The 27,663-nt window shown below is 40.4% G+C and overlaps 1 protein-coding gene across 1 annotated transcript in view; it reads left to right on the top strand.

The window, feature by feature from the left end:
• Positions 1-2,034: 2,034 nt before the first annotated feature.
• The window catches only part of ARMH3 (armadillo like helical domain containing 3), a 173,929-nt gene continuing 148,300 nt past the window's right edge, over positions 2,035-27,663 (top strand). Inside the window, exons 1-8 of the mRNA XM_068961474.1 lie at positions 2,035-2,136; positions 15,269-15,381; positions 16,409-16,465; positions 16,575-16,721; positions 18,615-18,722; positions 21,900-21,992; positions 22,716-22,790; positions 22,880-22,966. Coding sequence (XP_068817575.1) covers positions 15,280-15,381; positions 16,409-16,465; positions 16,575-16,721; positions 18,615-18,722; positions 21,900-21,992; positions 22,716-22,790; positions 22,880-22,966 — 669 coding nt within the window. The 5' untranslated portion in view covers positions 2,035-2,136; positions 15,269-15,279. The remainder of the gene's footprint in view (positions 2,137-15,268; positions 15,382-16,408; positions 16,466-16,574; positions 16,722-18,614; positions 18,723-21,899; positions 21,993-22,715; positions 22,791-22,879; positions 22,967-27,663) is intronic.

Raw genomic sequence — 27,663 nt, 5'->3', positions numbered from 1 at the left:
TAGAAACACTCCCCAGTTTGTCCTGTTTTGGAAGTCACTCTTTCATTCTTATCTCCTGAAACTGTCACCTCGATTACTCCCTCTCCCTTCATAGTCAAGTTTCTTGCAGATTTAGCATTTGTTGTCTCTAATTTCTCCCCTTCATTTCTCAAACCACTACTTATCAGAAGCAGATTTTCCTGAGGTCTCCAAGGTATTTTTATTTCCTTTTCTCTTTGAGACATTTGACAACTTCCGTACTGAAAGTCTCTCGTGTAGTTTCCACAGCATTTTCTTCCCACTCTAATTTCCCTCCTTTTTAGATAGTACTATCTTCAGAACTTTGTCATTGGTTCCTCTTTCTCCACCATCCTTTAATTGCTGGTTTAAAGTTCTGTTTGGGGTCCTTTTCTCTCTGCCTCACCCCCTCATTATTACTTTTTAAAAACCCTCTTCCTAGACCATTTCTTTCCTTCTTGTGGCTTGAACTGAAGAAGGAATTCATAGGGCCTGGACTCCATCTTAGGCCTGTTCATGCTGATCATGCTCAGCCACCTTTCCAATGGACCCTGAACTCTGTGTTTAGTGCCTATGAAAACAACAGAAAGATAAGACCCCCCTCCAGACCGGGGAACCTTGAAGATCATATCTAGGTTACTCATCACCTAAGAGAAAGCATACACTAATTACCCCTTCCTCCAGACAGGCCATTAATTTTTCTGTATCTATTGGAGTGTAACTTCAGGTTTATTGATTATTGGCTAACTGTTTGACTGTTTGAGCACATGAGCATATAGCACGTGAATCATGGGGTTATTGGGATTGTATTTTCCTTGGTTTATGTAAGTCTCAAGGAATTTGGAGTGGTGGGTTCAGACACATACACATGGGGTATAAAAGATTTTCACAAATGCTGGTCAGGGTCCTTGGCTAAGAGGAGACTCTGCCTTGGGCCCACCAATGTAATAAACTGTACTCCACTATCTGCATTGTCCTTCTGAGTGAGTTTGTTTCCTGAACACGTGGCTACAACAGAACCGTTACCACTAGGACAATGGCTCCAAAATATTTATCTACAGCCAAGATATCTCTGCAGAGTTCCAACAGAAGGTATCCAAATGTCTACTAAATACTTTTGCCTGGATATTTAATAGACATTTCCTAAAACAGTGGGAACAGTGTCAGACTTTATATTTTTGGGCCCCAAAATCACTGCAGATAGTGATTGCAGCCATGGAATTAAAAGACGATTACTCCTTGGAAGGAAAGTTATGACCAATCTAGATAGCATATTCAAAAGCAGAGACATTACTTTGCCGACTAAGGTCCATCTAGTCAAGGCTATGGTTTTTCCAGGAGTCAAGTATGGATGTGAGAGTTGGACTATGAAGAAAGCTGAGCGCTGAAGCATTGATTCTTTTGAACTGTGGTGTTGGAGAAGGCTCTTGAGAGTCCCCTGGACTGCAAGGAGATCCAACCAGTCCATTCTAAAGGAGATCAGCCCTGGGATTTCTTTGGAAGGACTGATGCTAAAGCTGAAACTCCAGTACTTTGGCCACCTTATGCGAAGAGTTGACTCATTGGAAAAGACTCTGATGCTGGGAGGGATTGGGGTCAGGAGGAGAAGGGGACGACAGAGGATGAGATGGCTGGATGGCATCACCAACTCAATGGACATGAGTCTGAGTGAACTCTGGGCGTTGGTGATCAACAGGGAGGCCTGGCGTGCTGTGATTCACGGGGTCGCAAAGAGTCGGACACGACTGAGCGACTGAACTGAACTGAAACATCATCTTCCTCCCCAAATTTGCCGATTTCAGAATTTGCCATATTTAAAGAAACTGCTAATTCAACTTGTATCCAGTAGACTCCTGATACAGGTTCCTTTCGCTAATTTCTTTCTCGCGGTGCATTTCGGGAAACGTAGTCTTTGTGATGCTTGCTGGGAATCGTGGTCCGAGCCAGCCTCAGGCAGCGGGCGCCGGCGAACCTCTCAGCGGCAGGCTTTAGGACCCAGGGGGACACGGCGGGCTGGGGGGAAGGGTCGGGGAAGGTCGGGAGTGCGTCCGTGAGCCCGGAGCAGCGGCGGTGTCGGTGGCGTCGGGAGCGAGCGGAGCCGGGAGCGGCACGGGTGGTGGAGGAGGAGCCAAGGGCTCGGTAAGCGTTGCCGGCCAGGGCAGGTTTCCGAACCTGGCCAACCTCTGCGGGTCCTGCCATACTAGGCCTTGGCCCTGAGGCGGCCCTGGGGGCGGGGCCTGCGCTTGCCCGGGGGACGACGCGGGGAGAGGGAGAGAGGCAGGGCAGCTGCTGAGGCGGGCGGAGGCTGCGTGCGGCGGTGAGGGTGGGCCCCGAACGGCGGAGCGGAACGAGAAGCCGAGCGCTCCTCCAGCAGCCGGTCCCTCTAACTCTCCAGTGCCGCTTCGGGTTCCTGGTGGGCTCTCCTGGCAGCCGAGGTGCTGACCTTTGACCCCGGCGCGAGGCTGACCCGGACTCCTCAGGCTATCTTGAGAGCTTTTCTCCCAGGTTGTTCCCACCCGAGTGGCTTTCAACCCATCCTAGCCCTGAGGTGAGGGCGCGGAGTAAGACCCCGGAGAAGGGCTAGAGGAAGCCCTGTGTCCCGGAGTGTTCAGGTGTCCCGGAAGGGCTCCATCCTGTCCTTTATAGCCCCTGACCGTCGAGCTTCAGCCCACCCTTCACACAAAGCTCCCATGTTTTCTCTCGCTAATTAGGTGTGAACCAGGGAAACGAACCTGTTCCCAGTAAGGTGTAGGGAAGAAACAGGAAATAAAAGCTGGTTCCTTAGGGAAGGAGAACTATGGGAGGCTGAGGAGTGCTGCCTCTCGACGTGGAGAAGTAGAGGCTTGGGCAGGGCCCAGTAAATGTGGATCATCTGACCCGCCCCAATTTCTCCTCTCCAGGAAAAGTTTTGCGTGTAGTGAGAGCTGTTTCTTTGCTATTCTGTACTCTCACTGACTTTGTAAAGGAGGGCAAATAGGGTTTGTGTCTGCTGTTAATTTAGCTCAAGTTAATTGGAATTATTTTCGGTGTGCCTTCCGTTGGTCTTGTGTGCACAATACCTCCTGTGTCAGGGCTTTTCCAGATACAGGATCAGCCTAGAAGAAAGGATGATTCTTCTTGTTAGGATTGTGAACGAGTACTCTCATTCTTTCCTTAGCGAACAGGGGAGACTTTAAGGTATTTTAATAGGATGTTTAGGCATATATACTCGTTAGACATTTGAATAGTAATAATAAAACCTCTTGAAAACTCCAAACAGTGTTAGGAAAGTTAGACTTTCATATGGAGCCAAGTTCAGAAATCCATAGAATTTGGGGAAACTAACCAAATACCAAATTGATCCAGGATATATGAAGGTGAACTCTATTCAACACACGTTCATGGAGCACTTATGTAACTGGCTCTGGGGTTAGATATATGAGTATCAGGGCTCTTGCCTTTGGAGATGGCCCACACTGTCTGAGGAGTGTGTTTCTCAAGATAAATCCACTTCTTACTTTTTAAAAAAAGATGACTATATTTCTTCAAGAATATCAGAGAGACATATTCACATGAAAGTTGTAGTGCTGCGTGTTACAAATCCATTTAAAGGAATTTATTTGGTGTGAAGGAAATATTACCATTGCCTGGAGGGTCAGGGCAATCTGCAGGAAGTATTTGAGTTGGTGTTGGAAATGAGTAGGAACTTGTGCAGGTAAGGAAAGGCATTCCAGTTGGAGACAACGGCATGAGCAAAGACATGGTGACAGTCAGGAAAGAAAATAACATGACTTTTAAGTGTGAGAAATTTGTCTGGAACAGAATGTGTGGTGGGGAAATTGCCTGGAGGTGAGACTGCGAAGAGAGCCGGGAGCCATTGGAACTTTTTAATGTTAGGGAGTGACACAAGTGCAGATTAAAGTAATGGAGAAATGAGGCAGTGAGACTAATTAGAGTTGTTGCAATTGACTGAGAGTCTCAATCAAGTGTGGCAGTGGGAATGAAGAGGAAGGGGAATGGATTTTAAAAGTATTTCTGAGATAGCTGCAATAGGACTTAGTGACTGTTTTAGGGAGAGACAGTGGGCTAAGCTTTCTAATTTGAGAAATTTGGGTAAATGGGAATTTCATTGACCAGGATATGGATTAGAAAAAATAGAGCAGATTTTTTAAAGGGTTGGGTGACTTTGGAAAAGGTACAGTGGAGATAGTCTGGTATGCTGAGATCAAGTTGATTGTGGAATATACCCATGGACATGTTAGTAGGCAGCTGGAAATAAGGAGGCCTGGTGAGCTTGATACTTTGGCAGTAGCTTGGAAGAAGGACATACATGAAAAAACTCCTGGGAAAAAAATGTCTATTTCTTTATAAGGAATTATTTGAATAGGCACTTCTTTCACTTAATAGTAAGCATCTCAAGGCAGGGACCATACCTCTAATTTTGTGTCCTTTTCTGCTTAGACCGTTCTCATGTTGTTATAAGGTCCTGGTAAGTGTTAGTTGTTGAGCTAACAGGAAATCAATTTACTTTGCTAGGTTGCTGTTACCTTTTGTGGTTTCCTTTAAGAAGATTATGGGAGTCTGTCTTATAATTTTCATTTTATGCTTAGGTGGTATTCATGAGGCTTGTATTGTTCAACAGGAAAGGAGATGAAGAAGGTGTGAGTGACGTTGTACTGCTTGAGGAAGTTCAGGGCTTGAGCAGGAGATAGACAGTATTAATTTACAAGAGCTCCTGCTCTTGAGAAGAGGATCTTACAATGAATTCTCATTCTGGGAGCTGTCAGAAAAAGGTGATTTTCAATCACAGTTTCCTGAAATCCTGTCAGTTTGAAGTTGGTTCCTCCTTCTAAAGGTACAAGTGCATTCCTTCTTATGTAAAATCATTTGAAAGGGAACCTGACATAGTCGTTTGTTTAAACCTCTTCATCTCTATTATTAATTTGTGAAAGGAGGCAGACTTAGCAGATTCTGATGGGACCAGATTGAATTCTCTTCTGTGGAGCTAGTTCACTTCTAGTAGATGCAGGCTACGACCAATAACCCAGAGTAGAGATTGGGGAAATCGTGGTTTCGCCACTTGCTGCTTAGTCTTGGGCAAGTCCCTGACTTAATTCCACTTTCAAGTGTAGGCTAGACACCCGCTCTGAGGTAAACACTGTACAGAGCATAGGAACACACACAGGATAACGGATGCTGCCCCATAGTGGCTCATGTGCTTATTACTGAATCAGGCCGGTTCTGTCCTAGCATCTAGAAAATAGGGGTGATGGTGGTCAGATGTAACATGGGAATGTGATATGAATACCAGTTTGGAGTTTCCACAGAATTTTAACTGAATCTAGATTTTTGAATGTTCTACTAGTAAGCACTTGTTTGTTTTTTGTTTTTTGCACTAACACGATATTCTCATAGAGCTACCAGAAAGATTTAATGGCTTTACTACTTATTACTTGGGCAAAGTAAAATCCTCACTGTAAAATTATGGTATTAGTACCTACTTCATTTCTTGTTGTAAGGATTAATACAGTATATTTAAATCATTTAGAACAGTGCCAAGTATATAGTGAGTACTCAGTAGTAGTATTTATTATTATATACCACCTTGAGTGGGAGGCTGTGCTCTGAAAGATATGGAGGAATGAATGATGGATTCCATCCCCAGTAATTAAAATAAAACAAATGATAGAACAAAAGGGTTGTGGCCTGTCGGGGAACTCTCTATGAAGAGAATTAGGGGGACTTCCCTGGAGATCCAGTGGTTAAGACTTTGTGCTCCCACTTCAGGGTGGAAGGGTTGGATCCCTGGTTGGGGAACTAAGATCCCACATGCTGTGCAGTGTGGCCAGAAAAAAAAAAAAGACCATGTGAAGGGGATTTAGAGAGGCAGCTTCAAGAATGCAGGTCTCACTCTATTTTCATTTTGGGGGTATAAAAGACTTAGAGTGACTAGCAGTAAAAATCCATTAAAACGGAAAGGAGTTACATGCTGGTTTCAGACCCAGTCTGGGGGTAGAATTAGGGGAACCTGTGTCCCATGCTACTTAGAGAACGTATGACAGGGAGTCATGTGGAACATGAGTATGTGAATCCAATTAGTGAGCTAAATCTTTGGGGCCTTCAGAAAGGAAGAGGTGATACAGGAGCTAGTGTGAGAAATTAAGGGTTGGGATTTGAAGGTAAAAATGTGTGAGTGTGGGATGCCTTGCAAAAGGACATAGGGAGCAGAAACTTTTGCCTAAAAATTAAAAACACAAACCCTCACATCTAGAGGAACTAGGGAAATTTTTTAGGAGGGTCAGAAGACTGTTTCTGACTTGGTAAACCTAGTGTGTATTGGGTGAATGGCTCATGATCAGAGTGGAGTGGTGTTATCTGACATAGCCACAATTTCTGGGCAGACAGGATTTTCATCTCCTTCAGGAGGCACTGTGGACTACTATAGTCAATGTGTTCCATAGTGATCTTTCACAGATGTGCAAACAGAGGCTAAGATCCTGAGAAAAGGGGATGGTGTTGGTGAGTAATACGGGGAGAATGAAGTGGACGTAGGTGAGGATTGCTCCAGTGCCTTTCCTGAAGATGGCAGAAGTTTTATTCATCCTCTCAAAAATCTGTCCAGATGCTACTTTCTTTTCAAGGCTTGTTTTAAGGCTTAGATGAGTACTTGTCACACTTTAGTGAACATCAGAGTTTTTTGGGGCAGGGTCTTTTAATCTCGGCATTATTGACTTATTGGCCCAGATAATTCTTTGTGTGGTAACTGTCCTGTACACTTTAGGGTGTTTAGCATCATCCCTGGCCTCTACCCAGTAGATGCCAGTGTACCTCCCCTCCCAGCTGTGATAACCCAAAATACCTCCAGGCATCAACAGATGTCCCTTGGGAGCCAGAATTACCCCAATTCAGAACCACTGACTAGGGTCATTATTAGAATGTAGACCTCTAATCCTTATCTTGAAAAGTCTGTTTCAGTAGTGGGGAGAGGGATTTAGAAGTCTACATTTCCGGGAAGCATGCCAGGAGATTCTGAAACATGTGATCACAGCTCTGCAGGGGTAAAGCATTTTCATCTTTCTGTCTTGTTTTATAGTATCTTCCATTCATAATCAAGTTTTGGTGGAGAATTACCCTCAGAGCACTGACTTAGCTCAGTTAAGTTGTGTTAGTTGCTCAGTTGTGTCCAACTCTTGCAACCCCATGGACTGTAGCCTGCCAGGCTCCTCTGTCCATGGGATTCTCCAGGCAAGAATAGTGGAATGGGTTGCCATTCCTTTCTCCAGGAGATCTTCCCACCCCAGGGATTGAACCTGGGTCTCCTGCATTGTAGGCAGATTCTTTACCATCAGAGCCACCAGGGAAGCCCTAAGTCAGTTAAAATACAGTATCAATTAGATCCTGTAGTGGATATCAATGTATTTCAGCCTTTTTTTTCCATTTATTATACTGAATACATCTATCAACTTGAGTAGACACTCAGGGTCTTCAATTTTTCCTTCTAAGTTTTCTACTATTTCATTGATTTGTCTATCTCTTTTTCACTTCACCATTATCCATATTTATATACATATGCATGCAGCAGATAGTTCTCTTTTACTTCTTAGGATGGCACAACTACCTACAGGCAAATAAGTGATGAAACTCAAGATATCTGGATACTCTACAGTTTGTTCATTAGGTGAGCAAGCCTGTACTCTTCCTCCTCACTCACCTGGAACCTCTTCAGTTTCTCTGCAGAGGCAGCTTTGTTTGTGTAGGTTACTCTACTTCTGTTCATCTCTGCTCAGTATAGTATAGGGGTTAAGGGCTGAACTCAAACATCAGGCTCTCTGGGTTTGAGTCTCTACTTTTTTTATTTTTGTTTTTTAACTACTTCATTCTTTAGTTTCCTTATTGTCAAGTTTCCTGGATCGTAAGTTGTGAGGATAAAACAATGTGTATAAAGTGCTTAGGACAGTGCTTGGTCTATAATAAGTGCCAAATAAGTGTCAACTCTTCAGTGGTTATTTTAGATCAGTGTCCTGTGTGTGCAAGTTGGAGTCCCTACTAGGCTTTGTTCTAATGTTCTGCATGGGTAGTGTTAAATTTTCATATATATACACACATATATGTATGGAGAAGGCAATGGCACCCCACTCTAGTACTCTTGCCTGGAGAATCCCATGGATGGAGAAGCCTAGTAGGCTGCAGTCCATGGAGTCGCTGAGGGTCGGACACGACTGAGTGACTTCACTTTGACTTTTCACTTTCGTGCATTGGAGAAGGAAATGGCAACCCACTCCAGTGTTCTTGCCTGGAGAATCCCAGGGATGGGGCAGCCTGGTGGGGTGCTGTCTCTGGGGTTGCACAGAGTCGGACATGACTGAAGTGACTTAGCAGCAGCACACACTTATATGTATATATATGTGAACACATACATAGTTTTGGATCGAGGAACAGTATACATAATGTGAAGTGTATGACTTGATAATTCTTTTACACATGTACATATTTATATGGGTTCCACTCAGGTCAAGATAGAGCACATTTCTGGTACCTCAGAAGGCTTCCTTATACTCCATCCCATTCATCTCCCTGCCCAGGGTAACAACTATTCTAATCTCTGTCCCCACAGATTAATTTTACCTTTTTGAGTTTCATATAAATGAAATCATTAGTTTGTACTTCTTTCTTTCAGACATTTTTTTATTCAGTATCTATTAGTTTGTCAATATTATTTCAATAGTTTGTTCTTTAAAATTTCTGTATAGTATTCTACTGTATATATTATAATATATATAATATAATTTTCCCATTCTACTTCTAATGGACATTTGAATTCTCTTCATATATTTAAAAAAACTCACACTCAGTAAGCTTTACAAAAACCTTTCAAAAAAGGAATGTTTATACTCTGGGCACTCTGGCATTTCTTTCTTTTTTGGCCGTGATGTGTGGCATCAGGTTCTTAGTTCCCCAACCAGGGATTGAACCTGGGCCCCTCGCAGTGGAAGTGCGCAGCACTAACCACTGGACTGCCAAGGAATTCCCTGGCATTTCTGTTTCTTGAACGTGCCAAGTGTGTTCAAGTCTTGGGGCCTTTCAGTTTGCTGTTGCCTCTATCTGGAACACTTTTCTCAAGATTTCCACATGGCTGTTTTCTTCCTGTTAGTCTGATCTTAGTCCTCCTATCACTTTTCTTAGAGTCCTTTAATTTGCTATCTGTAGTCCCCCTAGACAATTTGTCTTCCAGATACTTATCATTGTCTCAAGTTGTTTGCTGCCTTTCTTCCTCTACTAGAATGAAAGCTCTGAAAGCAGGTATCTTGTTGGTCTTGTTCACTGCTGTACCCTTAATGCGTAGCACCTGAAAGGTGATCAGTATTAGTATTGTTGAATGAATGAATGCACGCCTGATCTGTGCATATTTTTTTCTTCCTGGATGGTGGGCACATTTATTTTTATTATTTTTCCTTCTTTCCCTTTGTTCTTTTCTTTTACTTTTTGTTTTCTTCCACACTGGTTGGAATGTTTTGAGATGTATTTCTGAGCATCTACCTACACTAGTGTTTTGGAGCCTCATCAAGCAGAGAAGTGAGGGTGATACTTGCTACCAGTCCATCACAAGTATGAACCTAAAACTCCAGACCATTACCCTAAAAGCCTGTAGAGAGCCGTTCCGTACCCTCTTCCTATTTTGTTGAGATATGATTTTCAGCTCAGACGGTAAAGAATCTGCTTACAGTGCGGGAAGCCTGTGTTCAATTCCCGGGTTGGGAAGATACCCTGGCGAAGGGAATGGCAACCCACTCCAGTATTCTTGCCTTGAGGATCCCATGGACAGAGGAGCCTGGCAGGCTACAGTGAAAAGGGTCCTACAGAGTCGGACATGACTGAGTGACTAACACACACACACACACACACACACACACACACACAATTTATATTTAACACTGTATAACTTTAAGGTATACAATGTGATGATTTGATATACATATATATTATGAAATCATTACCAATGATAAAGTTAGTTAACACATCCATTACCTCACATGGTCACTGTTTTTCTTTTTTTGTGTGTGTGTGGTGAGAACATTTAAGATTTAATGTAGCGACTTTTAGATATATAATACAGTATTGTTAACTATAGTCACCAGGTTTTATGTTAGATTCCCACAACTTACTTGTCTTATAACTAGAAGTTTGTACCCTTTGACCAGCATCTCTCCATTTGCCCCATTCCCCATCCCTTGTGCAACCACCAGTCTAATCTACTCAATTTCTATTTGTTTTGCTTTTTTAGATTCCACATGCAACAAACAATATTTGTCTTTATCTGACATTTTGTTTAGCATACTGCCCTCAAGATTGATCTGTGTTGTTGCAAATGGCAAGATTTCCTTCTTTTTTATGGCTGAATGATATTCCACTGTATATATATACCACCTTTTCTTTATCCGTTTGTCCAGAGATGGACGTTTAGGTTATTTCCATGTTTTTTTTAATTGTGAATAATGCTGCAGTGAACATGAGAGTGGATCTCTTCAAGATAGTGACTTTATTTTCTTCAGATATATATGGAAGTGGGAGTGCTGGGTCATATGGTAGTTTTATTTTTAGTATTTGAGGAACATCCGTACTGTTTTCTGTAGTGGCTGTACCAAGTTTTATCCCCACCAGCAGTGCACAAGGGTTCCCTTTTCTGCACATTCTTTCCATGGCTTCTTGCCGTGGCTTTTGCTGTTGTTTGTTGTTTAGTCACTAAGTCATGTCCAACTCTTTGCAACCACATGGACTGCAGAATGCCAGTCTTCCCTGTCTTTCACTGTCTCCCAGAGTTTGTTCAATTTCATGTCCATTGAGTCAATGATGCTGGGCTTCCCAGGTGGTGCTGGTGGTGAAGAACCCGCCTGCCAATGCAGGTAGACTTAAGAGATGCAGGTTCTGTCCCTGGGTCTAGAAGATTCCCTAGATAAGGGCATGGGAACCCACTCCAGTATTCTTGCCTGGAGAATTCCATGGATAGAGGAGCCTGGCATGCTGTAGTCCATAGGATTGTGCAGAGTCGGACACGACTGAAGTGACTGAGCATGCAGGCACACATGAGTCGGTGATGCTATCTAAGCATCTCTTCTGCCGCCCTCTTCTCCTCCTTCCTTCAGTCTTATCCAGCATCAGGGTCTTTTCCAGTGAGTTGGCTCTTTGCATCAGGTAGCCAAAATAGTGGAGCTTCAGCTTCAGCATTAGTCCTTCCAATGAATATTCAGAGTTGATTAAGATTGACTGGTTTGATCTCCTTGTAGTTCAAGAGACTTTTCAAGAGTCTTCTCCAGCACCACAATTCGAAGGCGTCAATTCTTTGGCTCTCAGCCTTCTTGCGGTCGAACACATATTGGCAAATTGAAGCCAGGAAGAGAAAGGAAACTTATAGAATGAGTGTATAATAGTTGGGACCAAAAAAAAGACTTTTTAAGATATTTTTCCCAGTTTTATTGAGAAACAATTGACATACATCACTGTGTAAGTTTAAGGTGTACAGCATGATGGTTTGATTTATGTATATTGTGAAATGATAACCTCAATAGATATAGTTTTTTAACCTTCATCATCTCATATAGATACAATACCAAGACTTTAATAGATTAACTGATCACTCTGGAAATCAGAGTGAATTTCTATTAAGTTAATTTTCTGATACTAGAGTTGGCATATATTGTGCTTAAGAAGACAATAAAATAAATGAGTAACTTGTTAAGTGTAACTAACATTCCTTGCCTGTGAAACACTGGAGGTATTTGACTTTAGGTTTTAAAATCTTGATATTTAATTATTTTATGCTGTAGGGATGTGAAGTGTCATGCATTTAAGAAGTCTGTAGCTGGATTGCTTTAAGATATAGTTCTTATTGTATGACTTGGGTCTTTCAGAGAGAAGTTGTATGCAGGTCATGGGACCAGCAATTCCTGAGGTTTAGGAATGAAAGACTTCATTGATTTAGCATTGAGTTTGGGGGATTTGAAGCCATTCCTAAGTTTGGTGGTAGGTGAAATTAGCATTGAAAAGTTGCCTGATTATTTTTTATTACTTTGTCTACTATATCTTGTTTCTCAGAAACTGGTTCATGCCTAAGATGGCATTTCTGTGGGATTGCTGTGGCTTTGCTGTATTTGCTTCCTCACTAGAAGGATTTAAAAGCCCAGACCAACAGAGGTCATAGTGTAGTCATAGAATGTCTTTTTCTCTTCCTTGTAGTCCACAGCATTTTCTTGGTGCTTTAACTCTATTTCTCATGATTTGCCTTGTGCTATGGGTTCTGGTGGCTCAGATGGTAAAGAATCTGCCTGCAGTGTGAGACCCGGGTTGGGTCCCTGGGTCTGGAAGTTCCCCTGGAGAAGAGCATGGCAACCCACTCTGGTATTCGTGTCTGAAAATTCCATGGGCAGAGGAGCCTGGTGGGCCATAATCCATGGGTCACAAAGAGTCGGATGGGACTGAGTGACTTAACACTTCATGGGTTGTTCTGTGCCTGTCTCTGCTAATAGATTTGAGCTCCTAGAGGATCCAGTTTGGAGTTTCCTTTTTGTAACTCCTTAGTGCCTCAGTTGGGGAAGGCAATGGCACACCACTCCAGTACTCTTGCCTGGAAAATCCCATGGATGGAGGAGCCTGGTGGGCTGCAGTCCATGGGGTTGCGAAGAGTCGAACACAACTAAGCGACTTCACTTTCACTTTTCACTTTCCTGCATTGGAGAAGGAAATGGCAACCCACTCCAGTGTTCTTGCCTGGAGAATCCCAGGGACAGGGGAGCCTGGTGGGCTACCAGCTATGGGGTCACATGGAGTCGGACACGACTGAAGCGATTTAGCAGCAGCAGCAGCAGCAGTGCCTCAGTTAGAGCTTTACAGTATTTAGGTGTTCCTTTTGTGCTTGTGGTATTTCAGGGATGGTGAGAGAATCATTAGATAACATGTCTAGTCCAATCCTCTAGCTTTACTTCTAAGGAAACTGAGAAGCACAATGATTTACTCAGTGTCATCTAGTTGGTTGGGAGAGCTGTGTTCTAGTCTCAGTTCTGCTGGTTATTTGTTCTGTTATGTCTGGCTGCTGCTCAGCTGCTACGGGTTCTCTCTACAATAGGGGAGGATTGTGAAAGAGGAAAGAAACACTGGGAGGATATAAACAGATTACACTTACATTACTGATGTGCTGCAATTTACTGTTCTACCAGTCAGATATTTTACTTTCAAATTTGGGAGCACAGGCTTTGTTTTCTGAGATCCCAGAAAGACTTTTTTTTAAGAGTTCTACACTTCTTCTAGTTTGCATTCTAGATACCCTTCTTTGTTGTGCTCACTGGGTGGAGGTACTGGCAAGAGGAGGGGACTTTTATGTTGTCAGTTTCTAGTCATATTTCAGACATCTTGGGTGGTAAATTCCAGGTGCCTGTGATGATGACAGAGAATAATGAGTTGAGGCCCTTCGTTGAATTTCCCCCTGCTCCAGATGGAAGGAGAGTGATGAAAAGAATTTAATTTCTTAGGAAATTTGGTACTTTGGGTTGAAATTGTTTTTCCTTCCTCTCCTATTCCCTTTTGCTTATTAGAAAGTATTGATTCCGAAATAGAGAAAGTGAGTTTATTAGATTTGGGGTGGACATTGATTAGCTGTAACCTAATTATAAATCCTCAAAAGGAGATGTTTGTAAACATGTGCTTTTCACATCCAGGCACTTTGGTTCCCACTGTTCCTGTTAATCAACTGGTTGAAGCTGAGCACATGAAAGATCTATATCCACTAAGCTTAGAATTGCATTGCTTTTGATTTATTTTAATAGGATCCTCTTGATTTCCAATTTATTTTCTCCCGATAAGGACATCTTCCTCTTGACAACCTATTTAAAAGACACAGGAATGTTTTGAATGGAGCCTCTATTTCATGCTTTGAGGCAAAGCGATGATCAATATAGTGTAAATTGCCTGAAAGAATCGTCTCTTTTTTGTTGTTATTTTTTCCCTCAGTTTTCTCTGGATCATAAAGGAATAAGAGGTCTTAGTGAGGCTTTGATAGAGATAGGTCTAATTAAAATTTTAGGTTAGACATAGGATTTCTCAGTGACAAGCATATACTGAGCATTTACTGTGAACCAAGTGCTTATGAAAAAGATACAAGAAACAGTCCCTGTTCTAAGAATGCATAACATCTAGTGAGGAAATTTTCTGTGCTTTTAGAGCTCAAAAATGCATCTCCTTTGGGGCTATATGTATTAGAGAAAGATGATATCTGAGACAGAGTCTTTTATGCTGTTGGATTCATCTCTTCCTTAAAGTTTTGATTTTGATTTGAAGTATAGTGTCTATTTTCCAAATGTCATTGAGCAAGATTAATTTTCTGCTGCTTTGGATTTGTCTGAAAGTGAAATCATTCTCCTCACTGCCATCCATACTTGCCATTGGATAAAATTGTTTCATAACTAAAGCCTAATATTTAAGGGAAAGAGAGGAATTTTGTCAACAGAAGAAAAAATTTGGAAAGTAAGAGAATGTGTGTAAATCCCTGTGGAGACCTGTGGCATTTTCAAGTTCTCACTTGGAAAAAAATTGAGGATTCCTTGAAGCAAGGTGGGAAAATTTGGGCATGATTTGTGGAACTGCTTTTATAGAGAATTAAAAATACAGTAAAGTTATATATATAATTAAATTTGAAGGGAGTTATATTTGGTTATTTTGAAATTAATTTAATTTTTGATCTTTTAACTACTGTTTTCTGCCTTGGGTTTCTTTGCAGAGGAATTTCTGAAGACAGTCAAGTCCAGTGTGATTTATGTGACAGTGAAGGCCAAGTACTTTGCAGTGAGGAGGACCTACTTACTTTGGGGAAATCAATGGAGCACATCAGTCTGCATCACACTTCCTGCCTTAATGGTCCTAAGCTCGATCAATACTTGAAATTTAACTTCACCATTAGTCTGTGGGCAGTGTGTGCTTTGCAGCCTTTCCTCCGTCAACCTCAAATATATGACCAGACCTATTACAGATGGAGCTAGTTACACTTTCCTGCTTGGTTTTGGATCTTCTTTAAGTCTTGTCCACTGGCATGTTTTAAGGATGTAAAATGTGTTTTGCTGTAGACCAAGTTATGATTTAAACCTTGAAATTACCTGGTCACAGGAGGGGATGTTGGACAAATGCACAAAATCTACAGCATGGTTATTTATCATTTCTTCTTCCTAAAAAATTTCCCATCAAGAGGTATTTCAATAGACTCTTCAACATCTTAGCATTTCTAGCACTAACTGTGGCTTTCTTTTCACAGATTCTCTCACCATGGCACAGGTAGAGAAACGAGGGGGTTTGCTCCGGAAATCTTCAGCCTCCAAAAAACCGCTGAAGGAAAAAGTGGTGCTGATGTATGATGAGATCTTCATGGTAAGGCCTGGAGCTCTGACATTTTTCACAGCTTGACTCCTTAGTTTCTTGTTCCAAAATGAGGATTAACCTCACCTCTGCCTGCTACTTTCTAGTTCTTCAGAGGGAAAAAGAGAACAAGGGTGAGAGTAAGTTCTCTCATAGTAGAAATTATGATCATGTGTTAATTAACGTAGAATGTTATTATGTTGTTCTTACAGATTGTTGCCTCTAGCTGGGTAAAACAATTGAAAGAGGATGGCTCTTGCTGAATATATTTAAGAGTTGTCTTCCTTATGATTTGACTTAAGGACCTTTCTATCCTAGATGTCCTTTGAAGTTCCCTTTGGCCCTAGAATTCTTTGGTCCAGATATTTTAAAAAGATGCACTGTTACATTCTGTTTCAAGTTGTTAGATATTGGGGATTTCTTTGGGTCTTCAGAACTGTGTATTGACCGTGGTCTAGGCCTGTGTTTTAAAATATAACCTATCATGGAAGTTTAGAGTAATTAGATACCCTGCATATGTACTTAACTTCTGAAATCTTGGTCATAAGTAGTACATGTAAACGTGTAAAACATGTTATTCTTGTAAAAGGAGTTGCATATCTTGTGTAATTCTGTGGACTCTCTTTCCTAAAAGGAGAACAGTGATAATATTTACCCTGCCTGGCTCACTGGGCTGTTGTATTCCATGTATATGAATGGGCTTGAAAACTGAGCACCCGTAAAAGTACAGTGGGGATGTATCAGAATATGACTGACTGGTTCTTCACGTCTCATTAAGAAGAGGAAGATTTGAGGGAGATTCTTTGAGTTATTTAACTGATGGTGCAGGGAATATGTATTCATGTACAATGACTTCCATTTGGGGAACCCCACCAAAATTGTTCCCCATTACAGCTGTTTGGAATGACCAAGCATTTTCAGAGTTAATTGTGAGAGGTAAGATTGACCCTATGAAAGACATGTAGTGACTCTTTCAAATGTGTTCTTAATGCTTCGGTGTTAGCTGGGTATACTGAATCTATTCATCTTCTGGTTTCAGACAGAGGACCCTAGTAAATGCAGTCCTCGGTTTTGGGAGGAGCTCTTCCTCATGAAGGTAAGATTTGGTGGCATCTGTGGATTTTCCTGGTAACTGAGATTGCCTTCACATATGTTCTAGGCGCTACACTAAAAATGTACTCAGGCCCTTGTTGTTTCCGTGTTAGGTGAATTTAGAGTACCTGGAAGGCAAGTTGGAATCTCTTGATGGTGAGGAGTTAATGAAAATCAAGGACAATATTAATTGCTTATTTCAACACTGCATCCAGGCTCTGGGAGAGGAACATCCAATTCGAGTGGTTAATGCATTGCAGGTACATGGCTGGGAGACTGGGGAAGTGTTGTTTAAACTGTAATACATTTATCGGAACTTGAGGAACCTAAAATTACCCTTAGGCTTGAGGCTTTTTTCCCCTTTATTTCTTTAAGTAACCAAACATCTGTGCTTTGTTTGATTTAGCTATATTCCTGGTTAAACAAATGGACACCTATAGTAGTAATCTTGTCCATTTGTATAATTTGACTTAATGCAAAGGTGGATTGTTTGACAGAATTTTTATTATTACTTGAAGCAAAGTAAAAGATAGAGAAGAAACTCCAGAAAGGATGCTTAGTCTACAGCAAAAGTCATAAGACTTTCTTAATTAAATAAATAGTGTTTTCTTATATAAACAGTATTTTCTCACGAGATCAAGAGTTCTTATTCTGAGGTTTCAGAATGTCCTTGACTCCTTGTAGTTTTATGTAATATTTTATGTGTATATGTACATTTTTTTGGAGAGAGGGCTTTCATCAGATTCTCAAAAGGGTCGGTAACTCTAAAAACATTAAGAATCATTGTTCTTTAATGCTAAGTGGCATTATCATGCGGAAGATTCATGAATAATTATTTCTTGAATTACTGTTATGCCTAACATTGAGCTGGTGGAATACATTATAGTCTTGAGGGTAAAGATGGTTTTATTCAATACTTCGTTCCTGGTGTGTAGATCAGTGCTTGGCAGGTAGTGTTCTAGAAGTAAATTTTTTTGAAAGAATGAGGGGCAAAATTTCTAAAGTTTATAGTTTAGTAGCTCCAGTGTAGCCTAGATTGAGCTGAGTACCTAGGGTAGTGATTGACAGGCTTAGAATATGAAGAAGTCAAGACAGTGTAAAGAATTTTATTGGAACTTTTGATAGATCAGGTTTAAGTTTCTACTTACAAGTTGGGCAGATCAGTTTGTGAGCACCAGTTTTCTCATTTGTAGAATGTAGAAATTACCTTTTGAGCTGATGCTCCAGAAAGAAGGACCATGTTTATCCTGTATCTTTCTTAACTTTTGGACAGTAAATTCTACATTTGGAGCATCACAGTTGTCAGAACTTCTTCATTGCAAATTGAAATGAAAGTTGGAAATTGTACTTCCTGTAATTATAGTGACTTGCTGTGCGGGCATGAATTGTGAACTTTTTAGTTCAGTGGAAATATATTTACATTAGTCACTTGGTGAACCATAGAATTATAGTACATTATTGTAATAATTGATATTTATTGAGCTTTAACAAAGTTAAATTCCAGGCTATTCCAGGAATTTTAACAAAGTTCCAAGGACTAAGTTCTAAGTGCCTTACAGTATTAATTCACATAGTCTTCACATCATCCTTATGAGATTAATGCTATTATTATCCCATTGTATAGATGAAAAAAATGAGGCACTGAAAAGTTAACTGATTTGTCCAGGCTCACACAGTTAGTAAGTAGTGGATGGGGATTGTAATGAATTTTTAAGATTTAAATTGATAGTTGTTACCATACAGGGTCTTGTATAGTTATTAAAAATAATTACTAAAGATGATAAGCTATTATGTAAATTCTAAAATTAATTTTAAATAAGGAAAGGCTCTATCAATCCTATGATTCAAGCTCAAAAACGGTTTCTTATTTTTGAAAATCACCTTCCAATCTATGTCTACAATGTTATTTTTAAAAAGAAGATGGCCAGAAAAGAATAAAAAAGATGACAATTTTAGATGCTGTTCATCTTTTAATTTATAGATTTTGCACATATTAAGACCCCGACTGCATTCTGGAGCTCAGAGCATAGAGCAGTTGATTGTCAGCTATATGAGGAGAACGTTCTGAGGTTGTAGTGTGAGGCTACTGATCCAATGCCCCTCGCATTTTGAGACTTTCTTTCTAGAAAGAATTCTTTCTCTCATCTCTGCAGACCTTATGTGCACTCATTCGAGGAGTCCATCAAAAGAATAAGTCTACCTCTGGGTTTGACATTATCAACATGCTGATGGGCTTTGACAAGGCGGAGCTGTGCATGAAGGTGAGGCATAAGCTGCAGATGTGCCTGTGGGTGTCTGCTTCTGACAGCTGTTGAGGAATACCATCTGCAGACAGTTAGATGTTCTCGACATTTAACTCAGATAGACATAGATGATTGAATTGGCCTTGAATTTGGATATTTTTACAGATTTGGTTTATCCTTTAATAAAGGAAAATTTGAAATTCAGATTTGTATTGAGGCATCCTTTCCCTGTAGGATAAAGCCTGAGCAGCTTGTGATTTACATCATAATCATACATTCTTAAAAGCATGTAAGAATTTAAATAGAAGGTAACAAATTAATACACAAGGATACTTGAGTTCTAAAATTTTAAGTTTTCTTATTTAACACAGTGACTTTATCAGAATTTTCATTTCTACTGTTTGATGCTTTTTGAGAAATAGCGTTATCAGTATGTAATTCACATATCATACAGTTCACCCTTTTATGGTGTATAACCAGTAGTTTTTAGTATATTCATGGAGTTGCATAACCATCACCACTGTTAATTCAGAACATTTTCATCACCCGAAAAAGAAAGCATGTGCCCATTATCAGTCATTCCCTAGTTTTTCTTCTCTCCAGCCTCTGGCAACCATTAATATGTTTTATATCTTGATGGGTTCACCTCTACTGTACGTTTCATATAAATGGAATCATATCATATGTAGTCTTTTGTGTCTGGCTTCTTTCACTCAGCATAATGTTTTCAAGGTTCATCCATGTTGTAGCATGTAGTTCATTCCCTTTTTTGGCTGCTAGTATTCTACTGTATGAATGTATCATATTATTTTACTTATCCATTCATCAGTTGATAGACATTTGAGATATTTCAGCATTTTGGCTGCTATGAATAATGCTACTATGAAGTGCATGTAAATGTGGACATATGTTTTTAATCCTCTTAGGTATATACCTAGGAGTAGAATTGCTGGATCATATGGTAATTCAATGCTTAACATTTTGAGGAGATTCCAAACTATTTACCAAAGTGGCGATACCATTTTACATTTTCCCCAGCAGTATGTATGTGTGTTTGTGTGTGTGTGTGAAATATCTATTCAAATTCTTTGCCCATTTGTAGGTTGAATTATTTGTCTTTTTATTGTTGAGTTGTAAGAGTTCTTTACGTATTTTGGGTACACATCCCTTATCAGATATCTGATTTGTAACACTGTCACTATCTTGAATGAATGTTGTTCTCATGAACTTTGAAGAACTCGTATTCTCTCATTCACTAAATTTAAAATAAAGAAATCTCTATGCCAAAGAATGGGCTTCCCTAGTGGCTCAGATGGTAAAGAATCCACCTGAAGCCTGGAAGACCTGGGTTTGATCCCTGGGTTGGGAAAATCCCCTGGAGGAGGGCTTGGGAACCCACTCCAGTGTTTTTGCCTGGAGAATCCCCATGGACGGAGGAGCCTGGCGGACTACAGTCCCTGGGGTCACAAAGAGTCAGACACGACTGAGCAACTAAGCACAGCACAGCACATGCAAATGAATCCTTATAGTGAATAGGTTATTTTAAAAGAGTTATGAATATGCAATTAGTGCACAAAGATTTAGTACCTGGAGTTATGTTTTTTTTTTTTTTGCCATACTGCATGGCATATGGGATCTTAGTGCCTTGTCTAGGGATTGAACCTTTGTCTCCTGCATTGGAAGTATGGAGTCTTAACCACTGGACTGCCAGGAAATTCCCTGCCTTCATTCTTTTGACAGACATTTATTAGTCTCTTGTGTGCCAGGCACTGGGGATGCAGAGGCAAATTCGACATGGCAACCATCCTCAGAAAACTGTTAGATTAGTCTTCATTTTTCTCCCTTCCTCCAGACCTAACATCTTTAAATCTGTCATCCACACTGTCACCAGAGTCATGTATCTTAACACTCAAATCTTGGTTAAAACCCTCTATTAGTTTCCTGTCACTGAAAGGGTAAAGACCAAACTTCTCATTAGCCTTATATAACTTTTGTGATCTTCTTTCTATTTATTTCTCAAATTGCATCTCTCATCACTGTGCCTCATCCTTCCATAATAACAGACTGCTTGTATTTCAGCTGCACACCCAGGACCGTTTTCGTTCCTTGTGTGTCTTTGATCATGCTGATGTCTGTCTAGAATTCCTTTCCTCCTGAAGTTTTAATTAATTCCTACTAATTTTTCAAAGTACAACCTGTTCCTTAAGAGTCCTGGAATAGGTAACATCATAGCTAATTCCTTTCCTCCATATGTATATCTGTCATAGTAATCATTAAGTTAAAACTCTTTACTTATCTTTCTGTCCTATTAGACTAAAAAATTCCTTGAGAGCAAAGGTCATTGCCTTATTTTTAAATTTTCTGTGAAAACACAAAATTTGGCACACAGAATCTACATATTTGTTGAATTGAAGTGGCTTATTTTGAGTATTCACTCAACCTTCCAGCATGCTAAATCTGTATTCTCCATTCATTTTCCTATGTAAAAAATTTCTTTTTTTCTTCTTTCTGTTGTAGTAGCTAAGGGTTTTATCTTTTGACTATATTTGGTATGACAGCTGGTTGTTAGTACAAGTGATAAGCTCTAATGACTTTGTTAGTAGACTTGACCAGGATGAATATGGGCCAACTTTGTTGGATAGTGCACGTGGCCAGTGAATAGCTAGTAGTGATATTATCTCTTTGTTATTTGTTCAGTGTGCCTGCATCAAGTGATATGCTTTCTTTATCAAATAATGAAACATGCTTAGTTATTTAACTATTTTTATTAACCTTTAACTTAACCATTTGTTTAGTTTTTAAAATTTATTTAATAGAGTTTCATTTTATTTAGGTTATATTTATTGTTTTTAATTTGTAAATATATTATTTAATCATTATTAATCTTTGAAAAATTTACTTCATTCTTATCTGAAGGCTTATATGAGGATGATAGGCTGCAAACATTCATTTGGTAGAATAGTGAATTCTTTATTATTATGTGCAGTTGTACTAAAGCATTTTCCTCAAAATAGCTAGACTTAGAAGTCTTTCTTTTCTTCATCTAATTGTACAAGGCCTAGGCCTCAGGCAATGATATGGTTGCTTCATTTAACGTTACTCACTTTACCCTGTGTAACATAACCCAGGGTATGGCAAAGACACAGTGGAAATGTTATTTGTTACAGTGTAATACTTAATGGGTCTCTTTCTCAGAATCTCATGGAGAGTTTGGATTCATTGCTTTGTGCAGAAGGTTCTGAAAGTCTGAAGAGCTTATGTCTGAAACTTCTCCTCTGCTTAGTGACAGTAAGTGACCCATCCATATGTTTCTTTGTCAAGGGTGTGAATTGATAGCAGGGGCAAATTTGAACTCTTGAGCCCAAAGTTAGAAAGGGAAAGAGAAAAATCTTTACTGGGCCTTTACATCACTCGGCTGTGTTTATGTAGAAGGAAGTTAGTTGTATGGACTTCTGCTTCCTAAAAGTTGCTCGTTGGAGAAACTGATGACATTTTTAACCTGTACCAGTCCTGGAGAAGTACTCTCTTCTGTATTGTCAGATTTTGCCCTTCTCATCAGGTCTCATTTGGAGATAATTTTTGTGATTCTGAATATTTTTATTTGTTCTGACCTTGATTTTATACCTGGAAGCTGTACTGTACCTTCTAAGATGTTATTCATTAATTTCAAGTGGTTTCCTTTCCCTTCAATCTCTTGAAGACTTGTGGATCATAAAGTACTTCCTGTGCATTTGGGGAATGAAACCCAAGAAACTTAGGCAAATGCTTGTGTGAGGGTATAAGAGAAACAATGAGAAGGTCAAAAATTTAGGAAGTTTTAATTTGCTAATTTGTTACCCTTCTAGTGTCTTGTCTCTTTAGGCGCTGGTGGCTTTGGGGATGCTTATGAAAGATCTACTAAATACTTAGAATGTTTTAACATTTCTGTTTGTCTTAGGTACTAGGTGAGCAGATACACTTGAGATATCAGTGTCTTAGTATAGACTTTAAATAGCTTTTTATTGTATTCAGGTGACAGATAACATCAGCCAGAACACTATCTTGGAATATGTAATGATCAACAGCATATTTGAAGCAATTTTACAGGTAGGTCAATTCCCTTGTTCTGTTACCTTTTTCTTTTTTGGATAAATTGCCTCCCCAAGCACTCTCACTGTTGGTGGTTCTGGTTACAGATACTCTCCCACCCGCCAAGTCGTAGGGAACATGGGTATGATGCTGTCGTCCTCTTGGCTTTGCTAGTGAACTACAGAAAATACGAGGTGAGTCTCTTAATGGACAGCTGCTGTTTTTCTATAATCTTCCTAAATGTGACCACTCCTAGTAATTTTGTTTAATGTAGAAGACATTTTCTTGGCAAATGGTATATAGATTAATTTTGATAAATTAAATTCTAAAAGTCCTATGTTAGACTCCTGAGGTAGAGGTTATAGCTGTTTAAAGGAATCCTGTGGTATAACTTCCAATAAAGTGAGTAAATCTTTCTTAATGTAGTGGTTCCCAAACCCAGCTTATCATTAGAATTACCAGGAATTTTTTTAAAAAAGAAGATGTTTTGGGGTCATACTTTTTATTTATTTATTTGTTTAGCCATACTGTATGGCATGCAGGCTGTTAGTTCCCTGACTAGGGATCAAACCCATGCCCTCACCCAGTGGAAGTGCAGAGTCTTAACCACTGGTCAACCAGGGGAGTTCTGGGGCTTTACTCTTTGCATACCAAATCAGAATCTCTTAGGGGATGGGACCTGGGTATCTTTTTTTGAAGATCTCTTATTGAATGTGATGCTCAGGGGATTGCGAACCATTGACCTAATGCATCTATTTTGAAACATTCAACTTATATATTAGTTTTACATAATGCACTCAGGCCACTTGTATACATATCACTGTTGGTTTGGGGACTCTTTGATTTTGATGGAAATTGAAGACAGAGCCTTATCCATATTAATTCTGGAGTTCTTTTTGCCATTGAATTAGGGACAGATTTATAGGTTTTGAGATGAAGAGCTGAACTCAAAGATTTACACTTGGGTTGGTCATTTACTTGATTCCCCTCAAAAGGCAGAATACACTGAAAAGAAAGGAGACCACTTAGGGAAGGCCAGAACCTCATTGGGGGTTGCTTTGCAGAAGCAGGGAGTACCTGGTACTGGGTCCTGGATCAAAAGCTATATTGAGGCAACTTGACTTTCTTTATTTAATAAGTAGCAATACTATGACTGCAGCCATGAAATTAAAAGACGCTTACTCCTTGGAAGAAAAGTTATGACCAACCTACTGCTGCTGCTAAGTCACTTCAGTCGTGTTCGACTCTGTACGACCCCATAGACGGCAGCCCACCAGGCTCCCCCGTCCCTGGGATTCTCCAGGCAAGAACACTGGAGTGGGTTGCCATTTCCTTCTCCAGTGTATGAAAGTGAAAAGTGAAAGGGAAGTCCTTCAGTCGTGTCTGACTCTTCGCGACCCCATGGACTGCAGCCTACCAGGCTCCTCCGTCCATGGTATTTTCCAGGCAAGAGTACTGGATTGGGGTGCCATCGCCTTCTCCATGACCAACCTAGATAGCATATTCAAAAGCAGAGACATTTCTTTGCCGACTAAGGTCCGTCTAGTCAAGGCTATGGTTTTTCCAGTAGTCGTGAATGGATGTGAGAGTTGGGCTGTGAAGAAGGCTGAGCACTGAAGAATTGATGCTTTTGAACTGTGGTGTTGGAGAAGACTCTTGAGAGTCCCTTGGACTGCAAGGAGATCCAACCAGTCCATTCTAAAGGAGATCAGTCCTGAGTGTTCATTTGAGGGACTAATGTTGAAGCTGAAACGCCAATACTTTGGCTACCTGATGCAGAGAGTTTACTCATTCAAAAAAACCCTGATGCTGGGAAAGATTGAGGGCAGGAGGAGAAGGGGACGACAGAGGATGAGATGGCTGGATGACATCACTGACTCGATGGATGTGAATCTGAGTGAACTCTGAGAGTTGGTGATGGACAGGGAGGCCTGGCGTGCTGCGATTCATGGGGTCGCAAAGAATCGGACATGACTGAGCAATTGAACTGAACTGAACTGAATACTATGACATTCTCATTCCCTGGTGGTTCAAAGGATAACGTGTCTGCCTTCAATGCGGGAGACCTGGGTTTGATCCCTGGGTGGGGAAGATCCCCTGGAGAAGGAAATGGCAACCCACACCAGTATTCTTGCCTGGAAAACCCCATGGATGGAGAAGGCTGGTGGGCTACATACAGTCCATGGAGTCACAAAGAGTCAGGCACGACTGAGCAACTTCACTTTCACTTTCTTTCAATACTATGACAAATGGGCCAAGTGGAGGGAATATTTTCATTTTTGAGCTTCTGGATCTTCACTTAGTCATTTTTGATATGATTACTCGCCATGTTAAAAGTGATGGGTAACATAAAATATGGAGCTTATTCTTACAAAGAGGGATATGAAAGAAGGGATTCCGTGAGAAAGGAATACTTAAAGAGGGACTGGAACGTGGAGCAATGTTAATGTTTTATAAACTCTAGGAGCTGATTGTTTTCTTTGTCTCAGAGGAACTGATGAATGGTGTATGGAGCTACTAATAAATAAGTAATTTATCACCAACACCTGTTTTGCTGGTGATCTGGAAGGGCCAGCATGGTAGCCATTTTGATTTCTGTCATGTGTAATTGCCTCTGGGGCCTTATTACAACAGCAAGAAAAATGGCTGAGGAAAAATGCTGAAGGTAGTTAAAGAGAGTTGAGTTATGTGTGATATTAAAGCACCATCATCAGTAATGAATATTTTCAGAATATTCTGCTGGATGCAGGCTACTCTGAGACAGTGGTTTGGCTTCTCTGAATGTGAACAGAACCCTGGTTCAGCCCAGTAAGACTTTCTGAAATGTCAGCTTGAAAAATTGGACATGGCCATGGAGCTGGAGAAAATCATATTTCTAGAGTGAGGTATGCATCTCTGGTCTGTCAGAAACCCCAGAAGAATTAATATAGTAGGTGAGGGCAAGCTGGTAGGCATAATTTTTCTGGGCTTTGCAGCTTTTGATATAAGTCACTCACCAGAAACCATTAAGGAAACCTGGTGACCATGGAGCAGGAGTGTTTTTGACAGGAGTATGAGGAATTTCCAGATGAACACAGCAAAACTGAAAGCTGGAGAAGTTTTATGCAAAATACAAGAGGGTGTGCTTGGGAGAACAACCATTTTAGTTGCCAGCACATTTGGTCCCATGACCAATGGGGTAAGTTGTAACCTTTCCAGAAAGGTGCTGAGGGTGCCAGAGAGGCTCCGTGTCCAGCTAAACACAGAGAAGGCAAATCAGGTGTTGAACTTAAGGAATGAAAGTAGTTCTTCCTCACTTCATTTTAGTCATTTAATCTCAAGAGATTAAAAGATGCCGGCGGGGAGGGGAAAGATCTAGGGAAGAGCAATGAAATTTGTTAAGTATGGTTTAGATCAAATAAATGCTGGACTCTATTAGAGTGATTCTGTGAAGTTTGTAATTCTGACTTGCTGATGAAAAGTAGATTGTCTTGAGTTTTAAAACATGACCAGCAGAATAGGTATATAGTGTTAAGGAAAATCAGTGTCTGCTGGGATAGAAATTTTCCCAGCTTTAAGTTCTTGGCCTTCTGGGTTGGCTAAGTCTTCTGAAACGAAGTGACTCAGCCCCCAACTGCTGCCCTGAACATGATGTTTCCTAGATATGACAAAATTGTTTATTATGTCTGGTTTTAAGTTGTTCTTTCTCTTTTTTCCTTACAGAGCTTGTTTTGAATGTGATAAAAATGTCAGGAGAAAAAATATAGCTACCAATAATTGAGCCCTTATTATATGCCAGATACTGTGCTGAGGATTTAACTAATTTAAATTTCATAGCAGCCCCAAGGAAGGAAATATTCCCCACTTTATAGATGAAAAAAATTGAGCTTAGGTTTATTAATGTGCCTACCTCATCACAATTAATAACTGGAGGAGCTGGAAGTTAAACCCTTGATTTTAGCCACCTTGCGTCTTTTCCTCAACAGTTGCTAATGCAATGGTTGTTTGGTAATGTCTTGGTAATCTTGTCTTGGTAATCAGGTGGTCCTTATTAGTACCTGAGACAGTCTACTTTTGGGAAGGTGAGTAAGTAGGAGTTTCAAAAATTGTGCCAAGAGACAGTGGCCTGCTTCTTCTACTGTTGATCTCATCGTGATGGCATCTCCAGGTCAGCCCACTGCTGATTTTCATTTCCAAGGATCTGCTTGCTTTGGATCTTATCTGAAGTCTGTCGCATCAGCATTGTTATTAGAGGAAGCAGTATTGAGAGCCTTTATCTGTTAGGTCAAGTAATGAATGGAGTGGGTTTTACCTCCTTGAACTGGGTTGTAGAAAACCTTATAAACATTTGGCTGTTAAAAAAAGCAAAGCTTCTCTTTCTCTATTCCCAATTGACATTAGAAAGATGACCTCAGGAACTTGATTAATAAAGTCTGAGAAGATGGGGGTTAGCCTTTTAGTTGGATTTCCAAGTTTCTCAGTAATGTGTTTTCTTGGTTGCTGTAAAAGCTGTTAATCTAAGAACTGTTGTTCTAGCTTCTTTTGGGTTAGAATTCGTACCTGAGCTATAGAGGGTCTTTCCTCACATATCACGTGGGGCATGTTTTCAAGGTGAGCAGGCCATTGGTTCTCATCCCACCGGTAGGAGATGGCCCAGTTGCTTAATGTGTTTAAATATATGTCCATTTCCATATGCTACCCAGCTGAGATTGAATCTGGAAAAACTCAAGAAATCTTCCAGTGCTTTAAGTGATGGGACAATCATTAAATCCCAGTGTCCTGACCAGATTGTAGTTTGGGTAATTACATCTTTCTTTTCAGTTCCCCTGCAGTGTTATTTGGGTATTGGATCCATAAATGGCCTCTCTGGCTGTTAAGCAGCTGCCACTTTCCACCCCCAAGGTGGCTTTGT

Source organism: Capricornis sumatraensis, chromosome 23 (assembly GCF_032405125.1).
Source record: "Capricornis sumatraensis isolate serow.1 chromosome 23, serow.2, whole genome shotgun sequence".
In the NCBI taxonomy this organism is placed as follows: Eukaryota; Metazoa; Chordata; class Mammalia; order Artiodactyla; family Bovidae; genus Capricornis; species Capricornis sumatraensis.
This window is presented reverse-complemented; position numbering and strand designations above follow the sequence as displayed.